At 34.0% G+C, this 17,578-nt stretch overlaps 2 protein-coding genes across 15 annotated transcripts in view; one reads left to right on the plus strand and one right to left on the minus strand.

Moving 5' to 3' along the window:
* The window catches only part of EEA1 (early endosome antigen 1), a 114,304-nt gene extending 105,465 nt beyond the window's left edge, over positions 1-8,839 (plus strand). For all 8 annotated transcript variants that reach the window (XM_019710311.2, XM_019710309.2, XM_019710307.2 and 5 more), the window contains 6 exons: positions 696-827; positions 1,782-1,967; positions 2,901-3,139; positions 3,404-3,524; positions 4,151-4,249; positions 4,963-8,839. In XM_019710311.2, coding sequence (XP_019565870.2) covers positions 696-827; positions 1,782-1,967; positions 2,901-3,139; positions 3,404-3,524; positions 4,151-4,249; positions 4,963-5,085 — 900 coding nt within the window. In that variant the 3' untranslated portion in view covers positions 5,086-8,839. The remainder of the gene's footprint in view (positions 1-695; positions 828-1,781; positions 1,968-2,900; positions 3,140-3,403; positions 3,525-4,150; positions 4,250-4,962) is intronic.
* A 247-nt stretch (positions 8,840-9,086) lies between these two features.
* Positions 9,087-17,578, minus strand: part of PLEKHG7 (pleckstrin homology and RhoGEF domain containing G7) — a 56,883-nt gene continuing 48,391 nt past the window's right edge. For all 7 annotated transcript variants that reach the window (XM_019710286.2, XM_074325289.1, XM_074325291.1 and 4 more), the window contains 2 exons: positions 12,708-12,805; positions 9,087-11,666 (listed from right to left, as the gene is read on the minus strand). In XM_019710286.2, coding sequence (XP_019565845.2) covers positions 11,559-11,666; positions 12,708-12,805 — 206 coding nt within the window. In that variant the 3' untranslated portion in view covers positions 9,087-11,558. The remainder of the gene's footprint in view (positions 11,667-12,707; positions 12,806-17,578) is intronic.

Consider the following 17,578-nt stretch of genomic DNA (forward strand, 5'->3'; position numbering starts at 1 on the left):
TGAAGTTCTTGAGATATATATATATATATATATATATATATATATATATATATATATAATGGAATTTCTGAAATTGTCTTTAATTAAAAAGATTGGGGGATGTTTTTGTGGGTGGGGCTGGTGAAGCTCAAGTGAAGTTCATGATTTGTGCCTCAACTTTAGAAAATTCTGACAGAAGGATAGTTTATAGGCCTTTTGTTGCAAGGGCTATAGATTAAGCAGACCTTGTTTTAGTTTTGCTTCTAAGTCTAATGGATTATTTAACTTCCCTAAACCTTTGTTTGTTTACCTATAAAATGAGGATTAAAAACGCTACCTAGTATAGATATTAAATTAGATAATATATAATATTCCTAGCTAAGTGCCTTATATAAAGATACTGATAGTGATAATAAGAACAATGAAAAGAGTATCAATAAGAGTGAGAATGGTAGTTTTGGCTAAATTTTGTTGGCACTTTGGCCAGGAACTATTCATTTTACAGTATTAACTCTGTCTAATCCTTAGAATGATCTTATTATTCACATGTATGACTAAGGGCACGGAGGCAAGAGAAGGAAAGTAATTTGCTCATGGTAACTAAGGTAGAAAGGGGCAGAGACAGTGTCATAAATAGTAGCAGTCATTTTTATTACATTAATTGTCAGTTAAATGTTTACTATAAAATTATGTTTTAATAAATAATTTTTCTACAGTCACTGAAAGAAAAAGAACTAGTAAATGAAAAATCTAAATTGGCAGATGTAGAGGAAATTAAGTGTAGACAAGAAAAGGAAATTGCTAAACTGAGTGAAGAACTCAAGTCCCACAAGCAAGAAAGCACAAAGGTATGTTAAGATAATCACTGTTCTTTTGTATTGTATTATGGTTGTTTAAATTTAAAATATATACGTATTTATTTATTGAGAATCTGCTATGTACCAGGAACATTGTTTTGTTGTTTTTGACAAATTCTCTTGCTCTCTGAGAACTCGTGTGTTGCATAATATCTACATACATATCAAAACTGTTACTTTTGTTTTCCGATTACTGAATAAAGCAAAGTAACCCTAAAATTTTAGATTTTGTTGAGATGATAAGAAAGTTATTGATTTAGAAAATTATGCTTGTAGATAGTCAACTTCAAAATATGTAAGAGTTTAGGGTTAAGATTGTAAGAGATTCTGCTTCTTCATTGTTTTCATCCTAAAATTCTTTAATAATCAATTGAACGTTTTCCTGTCATCAGTGTAGTTAGGGTGCCAGTTGAAGAACCGAATTGTTTATAATTTGCTCTGGAAAATGTTATTAATTTTCTTAGAGAAAGGTTAGATTCTCTCTTGAGTGCTCTCCTAATACCTTTTATGTCTATCAGTATATTACAACTTTGCTTTATAATTAATTATGTCATTATGTTCTTCCCAAACGTGACTTCCTTAAAGCAGGCAATGTATATAATTCACTTTTGTGTAAATCCCCAGGACCTAACATAGTGTGTAGTACCTACATGGTGACTAATAAACACTTGCTAAATGAAGAAGGGGAAACAGGGTAGAAATTTTTCACATGATTCAATCAAAACATCAAATATAAACTGTCACTTAAATTTAAATGATGGTTGAGCAGGAAGTAAATAATCTTGCATCTTTTTAAGCAATTGTTTGAAATACTGAACTTTAAGACCCTCATTAGAGAAGATGCTAAAACTCAATGTTGTGTATATTGTGATAAGTTGCATAAATTTCAGCTACATTTTGAAATATTTCCTATAAAGGATGATTTAATTTGGTCTTTTTCAATAGGAAGTAACAAATCTCAAGGATGCCAAACAGCTTTTGATCCAGCAGAAACTAGAGCTTCAAGGGAAAGTAGATTCGCTGAAGGCAGCTCTTGAGCAGGAGAAGAGAAATCAGCAGACGCTAAAAGAGCAGGTGAAGAAGGAAGAAGATGAGCTCAAGAAAGAATTTATTGAGAAAGAAGCTAAATTGGTCAGTAAGTTAATGATGTAAAGTGTGTTTTGTAATTGATTTTGTAAATCAATCCAGTAAGAGAGGATTTTTCTACTTGAAGTTATTCAAATTCTCACCTAACATTTTAATTTTTATTAAAGGAGATCTGGTTTGTTGAAACAACTGATATATGCTTGGAAATATTTTATTCTGTAATTATATTTTCGTTTATATAAGTGAAAATCCAGTAACGCATAATTCAGAAAAAATAAAAACAGTTTTAGTGCCAGAAAAACAAATCCACAGCTCCGTAGACTGAATGCTAATCACATTAAACTCTTGTGTTTGGTCAGGGTCAGTGTTGATAACAGGGAACAGAAACTTCCGTGTAAAATCATGACGACCAAAGTCTGCTTTTCCTTCCCTAAGTTGTACATGCCAAATGGGAAACACCTGGCTTTCCTTTATTGGATTAAGTCCCAATATCCCCAGATAACTTGACTGCTGAAAGTTTTAGTTAAAGAATTGCAGTCTCCATTCACACAGTGATTTGAAGGGTTTGTATTGGTTTTTGGCAGGTTGATAGAAACAAAAGGATTTATATGGAATTTGAAACATAAGAAAATGCTAGCTTTGTCTCCAGGGCACTTTGTCTCCAGAACACACCCATATGTGTACTTCCCCTGCTCTAGTGGAAAAAAGGAAACTCTCAAGTTGCCTTACTTTAGCTGGATCTTATAAGAGGCTTGCTGACCATCACTTCAGCATTCTGGCATTGGAGCCAATGCAGATTACACAGATGTTTGTGGACTCAATTTTATTAGTGTATAATGAAATACATTGTCCTGCCTTCTTTCTTGAAGAAGTAATATTGTTTATGTTGCCAGTATTTTCAATTCAATAACTAACTTAAATGTATTTTACACTACTTTTATAATAGGTTTCTTCCCTCACTATTTTTCCTTTACTCAGCATTCTGAAATCAAAGAAAAAGAAGTAGGAATGAAGAAGCATGAAGAAAATGAAGCTAAACTTACCATGCAGATTACAGCATTAAATGAAAACTTAGGTACTGTGAAGAAGGAGTGGCAGTCCAGTCAGCGGAGAGTTAGTGAGCTCGAGAAGCAGACGGATGACTTACGCGGTGAAATCGCAGTATTAGAAGCAACAGTTCAGAACAATCAGGATGAAAGGAGGGCACTACTAGAAAGGTGACTGATTCTAGTAAAATTAGTTTATTTTCATTCTAAGTGATAAAAAGATGTCATATTCCACATTTTTATTAATATAGAAGAATCTTGATAAAAGTGCATAGTGCCTACAGGAATTTAAGTAGCCATTTAAAAACTAATCCTTAAAACAATCAATAGTTGAAATTAATGTATTATATTTGAAGTTACTAAAGTAGTTCATTATCTGTGTTCTAGAAGGGTCTTTAATATTTTTTTTAATTATCTCTTTGCAATCTATTCTAGATGTCTTAAAGGAGAAGGTGAAATAGAAAAGCTTCAAACCAAAGTACTAGAATTGCAAAGAAAGCTGGATAATACAACTGCAGCAGTGCAGGAGCTGGGCAGAGAAAATCAGTCCCTTCAAGTGAGTCACGTGGCGATGTGAGGCAGGCAGTTTTTTAGTCCAGCATTTACCTGTTAGTAAAAAGCATATTTTCAACCTTAAAAAAAAAAAAAAAAAAGCTCAAATATTTAATAAAGACTTTTGAGTGACTACTGTGTATGTAGCAGTGTTATAGGTGTTATGGGTAATTAAATATAAGAGGGAAAGAACTTGTCTGAGAGACCCCAGGGATTAGGTTGAGAGCTATGTCATTCATGAATTGTCAGTACTGGGAAAATGCAAGTGCACCAAGGAATGGAAGAGTTGCTATGTGTTGAAGAAATGTTCTGAATATGTGCTCAGAGTCCCAAGGAAGTATTGATCATTAGGATTAGGATGGGTGGGAAATCATCAAAGGTTAGAAATTACCAATCCCTTTGAGGAATAAAATTGGATTGTTTTGATTGATTGATTTGTCATTCAGACTTAAGAATGTAGCAGTTTTTGACAATGGAAGTTGACTAAAATATTTCTTATTTTTAAAATTTTATCCCATGGCGCTTATAGTTGAAAGTTTGTAAAACTCAGGTAACAAACTAGAAATTATCCATCATTCTTTAAAATGTTGAATATTATAATGTATTGAATTTTTTTTTTTTTTTTACTAGATCAAACATACGCAAGCATTGAATAGAAAGTGGGCTGAAGACAATGAGGTACAAAACTGTATGGCCTGTGGGAAAGGCTTTTCAGTAACAGTGAGACGGGTAAATGATTTTGTTTATATTGCTATGGCTCTGGATTTTATTCCTCCGTGACAATTAATGTTTTAACCATCAAAGTAAATTTTGACAGATTAAAAACTTTTTCCATTCTTTTGGTTAATTTACATCTACATAGATTAATTAAATTTCATGCAATTTAGTTTCTGGTTGCCATATATGTTTCAATTTTAGTTTTAAATTCAGTTGTTGCCTTCTTACTGAGTTGCTCTTTGGAATAATCATTTTCTGAATTAGTGTGCCAGTATTAAACTCATATGTTTTAGTCATCATTGGGTTCTTTTAAAGGGAAAAAAAGCAGAGATTAAAAAAAAATTATTCTAAATAATACCATCAATAATACCATTGATGTTTCAAGTTTATATTCCCATTGAAAAAATGATGCCTGAGACATTTAGCAAATAGTAGTTTTTCACCTGATAGAGGTACTTTATTAACACTTTTAAAAGCCTCTTGTTTCTTTGAGAATTCTATGATAAAATCCATATAAAATGTTTAGCATAGTATCTGATTAATAGGAAGCATTCAGTTTAACTAAGGGATTAAATTGATGTATTAAAATGTTTTGTTATTAAATAATATACTAATCACTTGAAAGTTAATATACCTTCACAGTGCAGTTTGCAGTATTCTTGTAATCTCATAATGTGTCTGGTGTAGTTTCTATGCTTAAAGTTGTTTAATTTTGTCATTTACAGCATCACTGTAGACAATGTGGAAATATCTTCTGTGCTGAGTGTTCAGCCAAAAATGCCTTAACTCCTTCTTCCAAGAAGCCTGTTCGTGTCTGTGATGCATGTTTCAATGACTTGCAAGGATAATGGTTATCACAACTTCAGAGTAATATTACACTAACATTCGATTTTTAATAAATGTACTTAATAAAGGTCTTGGACTACTATTTGATTTGGAAGTGGTTGCAATACTAGACCAACTTAGAATTCATCTATTTTGGAATGTGATCAATATCAAGTAAAACTCTTTTATTTTTGTGAGACTTGGGCTCATCTTTCATTACTTTTTTTTCCATTTTACCCCGGAACAGCTTTCATGCCAAGTCTAGAATTAGCCAATGAAATGTAAATAAACTTTGGACAGAAAATAGCAATGTATTTTTTTAAATTTAATTTCGTTATTAACAAATTACATGAGTATATGTCCATAACTTATTTCTTTCTCCCAAATTTAGTGTACAGAAATGTACATGAATGATGTTATCACCTCATATATGTTGCACAATAGCACATTAAATATATTAAATATTCTATTTGTGAAGTTATGCACAGAACTATAAAACTTTCTGACTCTTTTTTTCTTATATACAGGTCAATACTTTCGTTCCATTGTTATGTTATAAATTTACTACTCACGTGTTCTAAATACAATTTATATTGAAATATATATTAACCAAGATCTCAAACATGGTTTTTGGTTTAACAATACTGATTAAATTCTCTTGGATGGATTTTATGAAAACCTCTGTAAAACCAATTTGCTTCCTTTATGGTTATCTTGGGGTTATATTTTAAAGATCAGGGTTAATTTTCCTTTTTCTTTTTTCTTTTTTTACATCATTTTTAAACTCCCACATATTCTCCATTAAGAATCCTATAAAGCTTCCCACACTCACCCCCAGTTGGAAGATGAGTAATACCGTGTTTCCCTGAAAATAAGACCTAGCCGGACCATCAGCTCTAATGCATCTTTTGGAGCAAAAATTAATATAAGACCCAATCTTATTTTAATATCGTATAAGACCCGGTCTATAATATAATATAATATAATATAATATAATATAATATAATATAATATAATATAATAATATAATAATAATATAATACCGGATCTTATATTAATTTTTGTTCCAAAAGGCGCATTAGAGCTGATGGTCCGGCCAGGTCTTATTTTGGGGGAAACACGGTAGAAATTGTAATTGTCCTGTTCTCAGTTTCTTGTAAGTGGGATTAGCCTGCATATTATCCCCTCATTTTGTCTCTGCAGCATCTTCAGGAATCCGAGGGGTTTTTTTAATGGATCTGCTTTTTATCTTTATTTGTTTTAACCTTCCCAAGCACAGCTACCTTCACTGTAATTGTTTTATAATTTTTACATCTTAAAGCTAGTAACTGATATTACAATAGTTTTACCTGTGAAAACAAAATAAAAGATGGTAAGGAGACATTAAATATTCTACTTTATATTTTCTTCTTACCTAATGGGGAAGAATTTGTAAAAGTTGTAAATTTAAGTTTAAAATGGTTCTTAATTTGGGATTCCATTATCAACTGGTAAGTTTTTTTACTTTGCAAAAATAATGCTGTGAAATTAGTTTGAGGTAACAGCTGGAGAACAGAGTTTCACCAAAAACAAATGTATTTAGGAATCCCAAAGTTGTAATCTGAACTGAAACAGAATGTCTGATTAAAGATAATTTAAAATTGGCGTATTTGTATGCTGAACAATGAAATTGAACTTGAAATTATCATAGTCTTATTAATTTGGAAAACATCTGAAGAGACAAGTCTTTAATACTGGTTTATTATTCTTCCTAGAGAAGAAATGTAAAGTTATACATTTGTTCAGTACAGTCATTTGGTAATAATAGCATGAAAGGATGGGAGTTAATATTTCATTTAAATACTTTATAATATACACTTGCTTTCAAATATTATGCAGAAATGAAATTATCATATATGCTGTACCTACAGCATATATAAACTAAAAGAGATTGCCACATATTCCTTTTATTATTTTTTTAAAAAGCCTTTTATGTAAACCCTGTTGTCAGTAGCTGTTGAAGCCCCGGACTTGGATAAACATGTATCCTTTAGTATATATAATGAAGTAACACAGCAGCTCTGTATTAAAAATAGTACTTTGATGATACAAATTGAGCTAAAGTTACTTATGCATTTTCATATACATAAAAATCCTTTCAAATAGTCTTAATTCTACCTTTACATATAAGTGACTTAATAAATGTGTTGGAAAAATATATATTCGCAGCGCCACTGTTTATTCTTTTAAGATAACAAAACTTCATGAGAATTCTTCTAGATTAGAATATTTGTTCACTTCATCTCCTAATTGTGTGCACTGAAGGCCTTTCCCCTCATGCCCCCCACCCACGCCCACATACTCACATAGTCAGAAAAAAAAAAATTGTGGGGACAACAAGTGAAATTATATGTGTCTGAGTGATTTTCTAGTTTTCATCTAGCTAATCTCATTTCATTGATCCTGAATAACTTACCACGGACTATTATACTAATAATAGTAGAAATGAGACCTAATACTTTTTTGTTAACTCTCACCAATTTAAGGTGTTTTGGAAACAAAAATTAAAGGATGTTCTTTTTCTTTTAACTAAAAAATGCCATCTTCTGAGTTCTCATTGACTACATTTTAAATGTCTGCTGGTACTATTTGTCAGTGAGTTAGAGTATGTAGGGGTCCCAGCTCTCAGCTCTAACATAAAGCATATCAGTGTCATGTGTTAATTCCAAATCCCAGCACAGAGTTATGAGCTGAAATCAAGTGTTGCTGGGTTCATGTACAATAAACTATACCAGAGGAATTTTTTAAATAGAAAGACAAAAGAGCTGGTATGGGATTTGTTCATTTTGAAGAAAACAGAGGGAAACAAACACAAAAACCTCAAAGCAGTGTACAAATAACATTTTGTTCAACTACCTCTTAATGTGGAATTAGCTGCTTTAATAGTTTCCTCACAGTAATGTTAAATAGTAACTGCCAAATTTGTTAGTTTCCCAATCCTCTTAAAAAGGCTTTATGATTATTTTATAGTTTTGAGAACTTTAAAGCCACTTTTTTTTAAACCTTGCATTTGCATAAAAATGTTTAGCTTTTAAGTAGAGAGCAAATTATGATCATATATTTTGATATTCATGACCTATTTGACTATAGCAATTTTTTTTAATGCACTTTGGCTATAAAACCATGGATGACTTGATCCGTAAGATTTAAATGTGCCATCACATTAGTACTCCTAGACATGAGCTTGATGAATGGTATTCTGTAATTATAATGTGCCACACATTACCGTGTCTTAATTGCCCTTTGCCTGAATTTTAACGATCAATTTGTTATTGTTACAGCTGTGAATATTGTGCATAAACTTACTACATTTATGTAAAATTATATACAATAGAATTGGAAGTAGCTAAGTTCTTTCTGTGTAGGAGTAATGAATTTATTGTACCATGAGGCAGTTATGTATATGACATTCTATACTTCTTTGAACTGGATCATATATTCATATCTTCTGTAGATATTTTTGCATGAATATTTTCTCATTTAGTTTTTGGATTCATTATTTGTATTGTGTTTACTACTTGTGATCATGTAGTTGTGCCTTATTTTGTGAGAGAGTTTAGCTCAGTAAATACTGTAATTTCTAAACTCAGTGATTGGAAGGTTATTGATTATAAATGTAACTGATAAACTACATGACAGCATTTAAATCTGTATAAAGAACAATGGAAGGATCCTTATTGAATTGTTGCTTTTTTAATATGTTAAAGATGATATTAAAAACCATTTCTTTCTAATAGATGTATTCTGTGACTATAAATTATTTTGTCTATTTAAAAAAGAGAGCAAGGTATTAACCATTTTTCAGCATGTTAGACGTTGCACTTGGATATAGACAGTGAGTATGCTTTAATGTTCATCTTAGAATAATAATTAAGTTCATAATTTCAAGAGAAATTACTAATGCCATTTTGCTTGAGACATTCCCTTTTCATCCTATTCATTATTGTGGAGAATTAACAACACTAAAAAGAAATATTAAACAATATTAAATTAATCTCTTCTTTTATTGTATATCTAAGTTTAACACCCAGGTGACCATTTAAAGATACATTTGTGAAGGCTCAATGTACCGTTGTTTTTACCCCCGCCAGTCCCCACCCCGCAACCAAAGTTTCAGAAGTGCTTTTTAATTTTATTCTAATGTGCTTCCTTCTGAAGAGTTTATTGTGCATATTCTCAAGCACTTAATATATTACATATTAGACATGTTCTTTTGTGAGTTTTATAGAATTCCAGTTTAAATACATAGCATTCTTTTTTAAAATTTTATTTTGCTGTGGTGAGAACACTCACCATGAGATGTACCCTTGTGACATCCCTTTAAGTGTACAGGGCAGCCTTTCTCTAGAGCTTACTCTCGCCTAACTGAAACTTTATGCCCATTGATTACAGTAACTCTTCATTTCCCTCTCTCCTCAGTCCCTGGCAACCACCATTTCGCACTTTCATTCTATGAATTTGATGTTATTAGGTATGTCATATAAGTGGAATAACATAGTATTTGTCTTTCTGTGACTGGCTTATTTCCTTTAGCATAACGTCCTCAAGGTTCATCTATGTTGCATATTGCAGAATTTCTGTCTTTTAAGGCTGAATACATATATACCATATTTTCTTTACCCATTCATCTGCCAATGGACATGAAGGTTTTACCCACGTCTTGTCTATTGTAAATAGTGCTGCAATGAACAGAGGCGTGCTAATATTTCTTTGTATATAGCATATTCTGAAGCTATTTTACATTCTGGATGTTAATTTAATCAGTCTTTCTCTCCCTTTAATGACATTTTAGAACACACATGTACCAAAAAAATATATACAAGTGGACACTTTGGTCAATGTTGCTCAAACAGTAGATTGCCATAATCAGAAATGGACGCTGATGGAAACCACTTTGAGCACCTCTTGTAATTGCAAAAGTCAAACGTGACTTGTATTTATCTTTTGTTATCAGTATATATTAAGTATTACAATTTTAATACAGTTTTCTGTTCTTAAAATATGTATAAACTTTTTGGGCACCGTGTGTGTGTGTGTGTGTGTGTGTGTGTGTGCTATTTTTCGACCAGAATTTTTTTCCTGAATCTTGCCTTGCGTAAGTTTATTTGTCTTCTCCTGAACATAAATTACTTTCAATCGCATCCAAGTTCCATCTCTAAGAACTCACTTGAAGTCTATTCTCCCTTTCTTTGTCTTTTTTCCCAATTATTTTTAGATATTAAAAGTAGTTACTGCTTTCCAGACTTCCCTTTTATTTTCACTTACTCCTATAAGTGCCTGACATTATTACACAGAGATTCGGCCTTTGCATAAGAGCCTTTGTGCTGCACTCATCTGTACTGCCTATTTGCATGGTGAAATTTGTGTTTTCCTCAAAGAATTAACTGTACACATGACTTGCCCAAGCTTCATCTTCACTATCCCCTTCTTCAACTTAAAGAGATCCATTCAGGAACCATTTGTCTTGCAGCCCAAGTTGATATATTTACTACAAGGTACCATGGCTGAAATTGAAATATGTGAATTTCCATTTGCTGTAATCTGACCGTAAAAACTAGTGCCTTAAATGTAGTTAATAGTGTATTCCATCATGATAATATCATACTTCAAGCTGACTTTCTTAATAAAAATTCTAATGAAGTTTCAAGTCCTGCCAAATAAAATTAAGTGGCTGCACCATGTTAAAACATACACACACAAACACACACTGGCAACCAGAAGGTAGTTTTATACCAAACTCCATCATACTTCAAAAAGTGAGGTATAGAGAAAGATATCTTACTCTTCCTAATAAAATATCCCATGTAAAAGTATTAACTTGTGAAACTGGAACAGATATTTGCTTTTTCTTTCTTAAAATAATGGAATTTAGTTGTTGGGATTGTCTACTTCTGTGTTAGAGTATTATGAAGTATACCTGAGGTTAGTAAACTGTTGGAGAATAGGAATTTCTAAACTCCTATTAAAATGTAGACCTTATCTATTGCTTAATATATTAAAATAGCAATCAAACTTTGTATCAAAAGAATTATCATTGTGTGTGATGTAGGACTGTAAAGCAGTAAGACCGATTTACAAGCCATGTAGGAAAGTTGAGTTCATTATAGATGTACACAGAGTAAGATACCGTAATTTGTATTGGACACAATCAGCGTTTCCCTCCTCTGCTCCCATTTATCTGGCCACTCACCCTTTACAAATTATAGTAGCACCACTCTTCATTCCTCTTGTAAGCCTGATCAAAACATTTTCATGTAGTCTGGATATCAGTACATACTTGTCAAGAAATTCCTCCAAGTTCAAATTTCTTCCTCTAGACGATTTCCCTAGCTCAAATTCTCAAATTCTGGAACTTCTTTATAATGCACATTTCCTTCTAACTCTTCACTAACTGTTACAAAAGTTTGAATGAAAGACTACCTTAATCTCTCGTGTCTAAAAAGATTGTTTTAGGTCCCTAAATTTCAGAGGATTCTACAGGCGATGTGAATAAAGACATGTTCTTGATTTCCTGATTCTTGGTGAAGCAAGAGATTGCTGCTGTTATTTGTGTAATCCATGTTTTCTGTAAAATAAATAAATAGATAGATAAATACACACACACATACACACACACACACACACACACACACACAGCGGGAGGAGAGAATGTTAACCTGGCAATTTCTCCCATATTTTGATTAATATTTTCTTTTGTATTTATTGACTTTCCCTTTAAAACAGATGACTAATGAAACATTTGCATGTTTGTCGTTTTCTTTCTTACATCTAATATATCATAAATATCTTTAATCATATATGAAAATGCAAATGGATTAAATGAGTATGATATGTAAGTGGGATAAACAGTCATGAGTAATCAAAGAACCATAATAATCAGTGATGACTAATTAGAAAAATGAGCACTGAGAATATAAGTAGTTTGAATGTTGAATTTCTGTTTTGTGTGGAAATATAAATTCTTAACTGATGGTATAATTTGAAACACAGATTGAGGGAGGTAACCTAGGAAACTGAGTCCTCAACACGAATGCAATATTGCATGTATTGCCTAGCCACGTCGTTGCTATGATGAAAGCCTACCAGAGGAAAGATTAAAGTGGAAACTTCTAAGAAAAATGAGTCAGAAAGGCAGCTGCTCCTCAACTCTATTGCTGTAGAAACAGTGGCAGCATTTTCAAAGGTTGAAGAGCAGATGACATGGTTCATTATTGCAGCAGCCCTTCACTTAAGTTGACATCACGTTATTTGCCTACTGGCCTTTGGAAATGGATTGCAGCATCTTAAAAGTCAATCATGCAATCCAAAGCAGTCCTTCCCCCATTTCCTACAGAAACTGTAGAACTCAGAAGCCGCTCGAGTTTCTGCCGCAGGAGAGAACGAGGGAGGCTGTGTCAACTCTGCCAGCGTGAGGAAATTGTCACCTTGAGGTTTCTGAGCACATGGACTAGATGTCCATCTCTCTCTCCTCATCCCAACGTCTGCCCTTCCCATTGCTGGCAAGGGAAATAAGCAAAACCTGCCATTCACCTTTACTTAAGTTTGGGGTGACATTTTTCCTTAGGTAAGTCTAAAGAATGAAAACCTACAAAACTGAAATACATACTTTGATGTTTTCCGTTTGGGCCTGTAGTAAGAACGCTGCTATGCACTGTCGATATCTGTTTTCATGTTGAACAAGGAAAGCATTTCTCAGCCCAACGACTAGAAAGAGATTCCAAAGACAAAAAGCCAAATCATTTCATATGAAATCCAAACAGTTGCTCAGTTCTTCTCAAAGAACCTGGAGTTTTGTTTGTTTTTTAATGAAGGTAGGAGCTTTATATAGATTGCAAAAAAACAGTCTGATTCCAATACCAAGACTTTACGATGTCCAAATAGAGCCCACTTAAACATGAAACCCTTTCTCCCCAAAATAACAACTTCTGGGGCTTGATGAAATGCAGTTATGGCTTAAGTGATGAAAAATAGGCCCCTACTCAAGGAAGAAGCTGAGTATGTTAGGTAGATTTGGTATGTATAAAATACAGGTAATAGAAATATAGAAAATAATGGAAGCATTGTTTTTTTTTTACCCCACCTCTCCTTTTTAAAATGTTTTAATTTTTGTATTTAAAGGGAAGTCACATCAAAACAAGGATTATAAGCAAATTAAGATGTGGCAAAAATACAAAACCACCTGAATGCTTCACAACAGGCCAAGAAAAGCCAAAAATTTGACTCAAATGAAATCCAGCTTCCACCAAAATATGTGAAATATAAAACAAAACAGAAAGAAACATTGGCCTGGTTTCTGTGTCTGCAAAAGAAACAGTCTGTCCTGTTATTTCCTAGATGGTCTCTTAAAGAAATGACAGGAGACACTGGGAAAGCAGACTCCTTCCTTCTTCATATACCAGGAGCTCTTAAAATGAAAGCTGCTTCCTTGAATTATTAATTCAACACAGGGAATAAAATTCTGCAGCCTATACATTCTTTCTATAGTTGATTTATGTTGAGGAACAAACCAAGAAACCAAGCCAGGCTTGTCTTCTGGTCATGTCAACTACTTCGCGGAGGATAAAGGGGATCTTTTTTCCTGGCTTATCATTAAGCTGATGCTTGCCCACCGTCATTATTTCTGTTTGTTGGAGTTTGTGGGTTTAACTCAGACTCATTGAGGCAGGTTGGGCCTCGTTTCAAAATCGAATTTCATCTAAGACTTTTATTTTCTTAAACTGCAAGGACTATTCCAGTATCACCAATTATACTTATAACGGTCTAAACCTCATAATTCCTAAATCCTACCACAACAAAGTCTGTTGTTAAGGTCATGAAATTATGTCCAGCTTCTCTGAGCTGAATCCTCTCATTTTAAACCTATTAAAATGACTTTCTGGAAAAAAAGATCTTGCAGTGTTTGTTTTACTCCCTGATTTTCCTTCTTATAAATTCCCTGTAGCAAGTGAGGCTTTAAAGATCAAGTTGTTGTTCTTGGCTGGATTTTGGAACCCATTTTCCTCAAAAATTGTAACCATGGTTCTCAGTTATTCAAGATGCCCTCGTTTGTTTGGTTTGTAATATGGGTACAAGATGCTTTACAAGCAAAAGGACCAGGTGGGCCTAGGCTTGTATAACAAAATAAGGAGATAATATGTGACCAGGAATCGCTCTTTTCCCCCCTGACATTCTAATATAATAATTGACACCATTTATTAAGCACTTACTATGTGTTGGGCTCTGCACTATGTTTTTGTTTGTTTGTTTGTTTTGTGTCATTTTAACCACAAGCAACAGTGTAAGATAGGTCAGCTAATTCCCGATTACAAATGAAACAGACTTAGATTAATTTTTCCAAGATCACACAGTAAATAATAAACTAAGTCTTTCACTCTGAGCCCAACTTCTTCTTTTTCTGCCTTTTATTCTTTCTTACTCTACAGCTACTCTGCCTTGTGCACTGTATCTTAACAGTTAAAATAACAGAGCAGAGGAATAGGAAAAATGTTAAAAAAAAAAAAGGAAAAAAGAAAAGAGATGGTAGTGAAAAAAAATGTGGAAGTATAGTTTTAAAAAGGCATTGTTCTTCTTCTTATTTTTTTAAAGATTACAGGAAAAAAATATATACATTTTTCAAGACAATCCAGTGATGTCAGATTTCCCTCAAAAGTCCAGTTCTTAAAGCTGGCAGGACTGTGGGTAAACTGAGCCCAAGCTCCTGATAGTCTGCCACATGGGGTTCTGACAGCTTCCTTCCTTCAAGTCCAATTATCATGCCAGAATCTTCTACCTATGGCCACTATAGTAAGAGAATAAATTCCTGGCCTGGGATGCCCTCTGCTATGACATTTTCCCCCGTGAAAAAGCAAACTAAACAGACAAAAGGAAGTGATTTCTGGGCCTCACATACTGAGTCTCTGCCCTCTGCACTGCTCTGCCCTTCACTGAGTCCGTGGGGGTGGAGGGTGCCCTCCCAGGCAAAGGTTTCACTCCCCTGAGATGCCCCTTTTAGGGTTTGCTACTTAAATGCAAACTACTTTAATATTTTTATTAAAATAAGAAGTGATCACCATGATACATCCAACAACCACCTGGCTGATGCAGACTTTGATCTATATAAACCATGATTGGTTTCAGCCAAATCAGGCCTTAGGGCCTGCCCAGGTCACTTTTCAGTGAATCCTAGTGGAAGTAGAAAGAATAGACAAAAAAGACAGAAGGCCCTGGTTCTGGATGCAGGATTCCCCTTAGTAGGCTCCTTCTGCTCTTGGGGAGAGAGTTTGTATGCATTCATATATCAATATATGTAAAACATTTAAATATGTAACTTAGTTATGTAGCATAACGTAAATGTCTTCTATTAATATTATTATTATTTGTTTGTGTATTCATTCATTCATTCACTGTGTAATGTTGCTCTGTTATGCATAGGTCAGTCTTTTGATCTATATAAACAGTCACTGGTGCTCTGGGCTGCTGGGGTGGAACTGAGGGGAGCAGGTAGTGCTCCCTCTTTTCCTGCTCCCCCTTTGGGACAAAAAGGCGCTCCCTTCCTGCTGGCTTCAGCAGGTGTCCAAGGAGCAGAATGACCCTCTGCTTCCTTCTGAACACTGCCACCACCCACCCAGCACTGAGGAGACCAAAATGTCCTTTAAGTCCCTTGAGTGCCAGGACTTTCATGATAGCATTTACTCATTTTTTTAAAACAAAATTATTAAAATATAGCTCACATATAACATTATATTAGTGTCAGGTATACATCATAGTTATTTGATAATTATATATCTGAAGAAGTGATCACCATGACACATCCAGCAACCACCTGAAACCGTACCACGTTATCACAATATTATTGACTATATTCCCCATGCTGTACATTACATCTTCATGATTTATTTGTTTTGTAGCTGGAAATTTGGACCTCTTATTTCCCTTCGTCTTTTTCCCCCCCTTTAAAAATTTTTGTTACAATTGACATTCAGTATTATTTTATATTAATTTCATGTGTACAACATAGTGGTTAGACATTTGTAAAATTTAATAAATGTTCCCCCTGACTAGTCTAGTACCCACCTGGCACTATACGCACATATTACCATATTATTAACCATATTCCCTGTGGTTTACTTTACGTCCCCATGACTATTTTGTAACTATCAATTTTTACTTCTTACTCCCTTCGCCTTTTACACCCAGCCCCCATCCCCCTCTCATCTATCACGCCAACAGATCTAGTACCCATCTGACACCATACATAGTTATTACAATATTATTGACTATATTACTTATGAGATACCCTGCATCTCCATGATTATTGTGTAACAACCAATTTGTACTTCTTTATCCTTTCCCCTTTTTCACTCACCCTCAACCCCCCTCCCATCTGGCAACCATCAGTATGTCCTCTGTATCTATGAGTTTGTTTCTGTTTTGTTTGCTTATTTTGTTCTTTAGATTCCACATATAAGCGAAATCACATTACATCTGTCTTTCTCTGTCTCACATACTCCACTCAACACAACACCCTCCAGGTCCATCCACACCGCCGCAGATGGCAAGAACCCATTCCCTTCCCTGGCTGAGCAATATTGCATTGTACATGTGTACCACCTCCTCTTTATCCATTCATCCATTGGTGGGCACCCAGGCTGCCTCCACATCTTGGCCACTGTAAACAATCCTTCAATGGACATATGGATGCACACGGCCCTAGAAGTAGCATTTGGGTTTCTTCAGATAAATACCCTGAAGTGGGATTACTGCGTCCTTCATTGTCTCTTGTTATAGCCTTTGTTTTAAAGTCTAGTTTGTCTGGTATAAGTATTCTTTGTTTTTTTTATTTCCGTTTTCATGAAATATCTTTTTTCCATCCCTTTACACACCATCTGTGTATGTCTTTCCATCTGAAATGAGTTTCTTGTAGGCAGCATATGTAAGGGTTTTGTTTTTTTATACATTTAGCCCTCCTATGTCTTTTGATTGGAGTATTGAATTCATTTACATTGAAAGTAATTGTTGGTAGATGTGTAGCTGTTGCCATTCTATTCATAATTTTGATTTTTTTTTTTCTATGTTAAATAAATCCCTCTAACATTCCTTGTAATACTGGTTTGGTGATGATGAACTCCTCTAGCTTCTTCTTGTCTGGGAAGCTCTTTATCTGTCCTTAAATTCTAAATAATAGCTTTGCTGGGTAGAGTAATCCTTACTTTTCATCACGTTAAATATTTTATGCCAATCCCTCTGGCCTGCAAAGTTCCTGTTGAGAAATCAGCCGATAATCTTATGGGAGCTCCCGTATAAGTTACTAGTTGCCTTTTTCTTGCTGCTTTTAAGATTCTCTCTGTCTTTAACCTTTGCCATTCTAATTATAATGTGTCTTGGTGTGGGCCTGTTTGGGTTCATCTTGTTTGGGACTCTCTGCGTTTCCTGGACTTGTATGTCTATTTCCTTCACCAGGTTAGGAAAGTTTCCAGTTATTATTTCTTCAAACAGGTT

The sequence above is a fragment of the Rhinolophus sinicus genome, linkage group LG02, assembly GCF_036562045.2.
Source record: "Rhinolophus sinicus isolate RSC01 linkage group LG02, ASM3656204v1, whole genome shotgun sequence".
Lineage (NCBI taxonomy): Eukaryota > Metazoa > Chordata > Mammalia > Chiroptera > Rhinolophidae > Rhinolophus > Rhinolophus sinicus.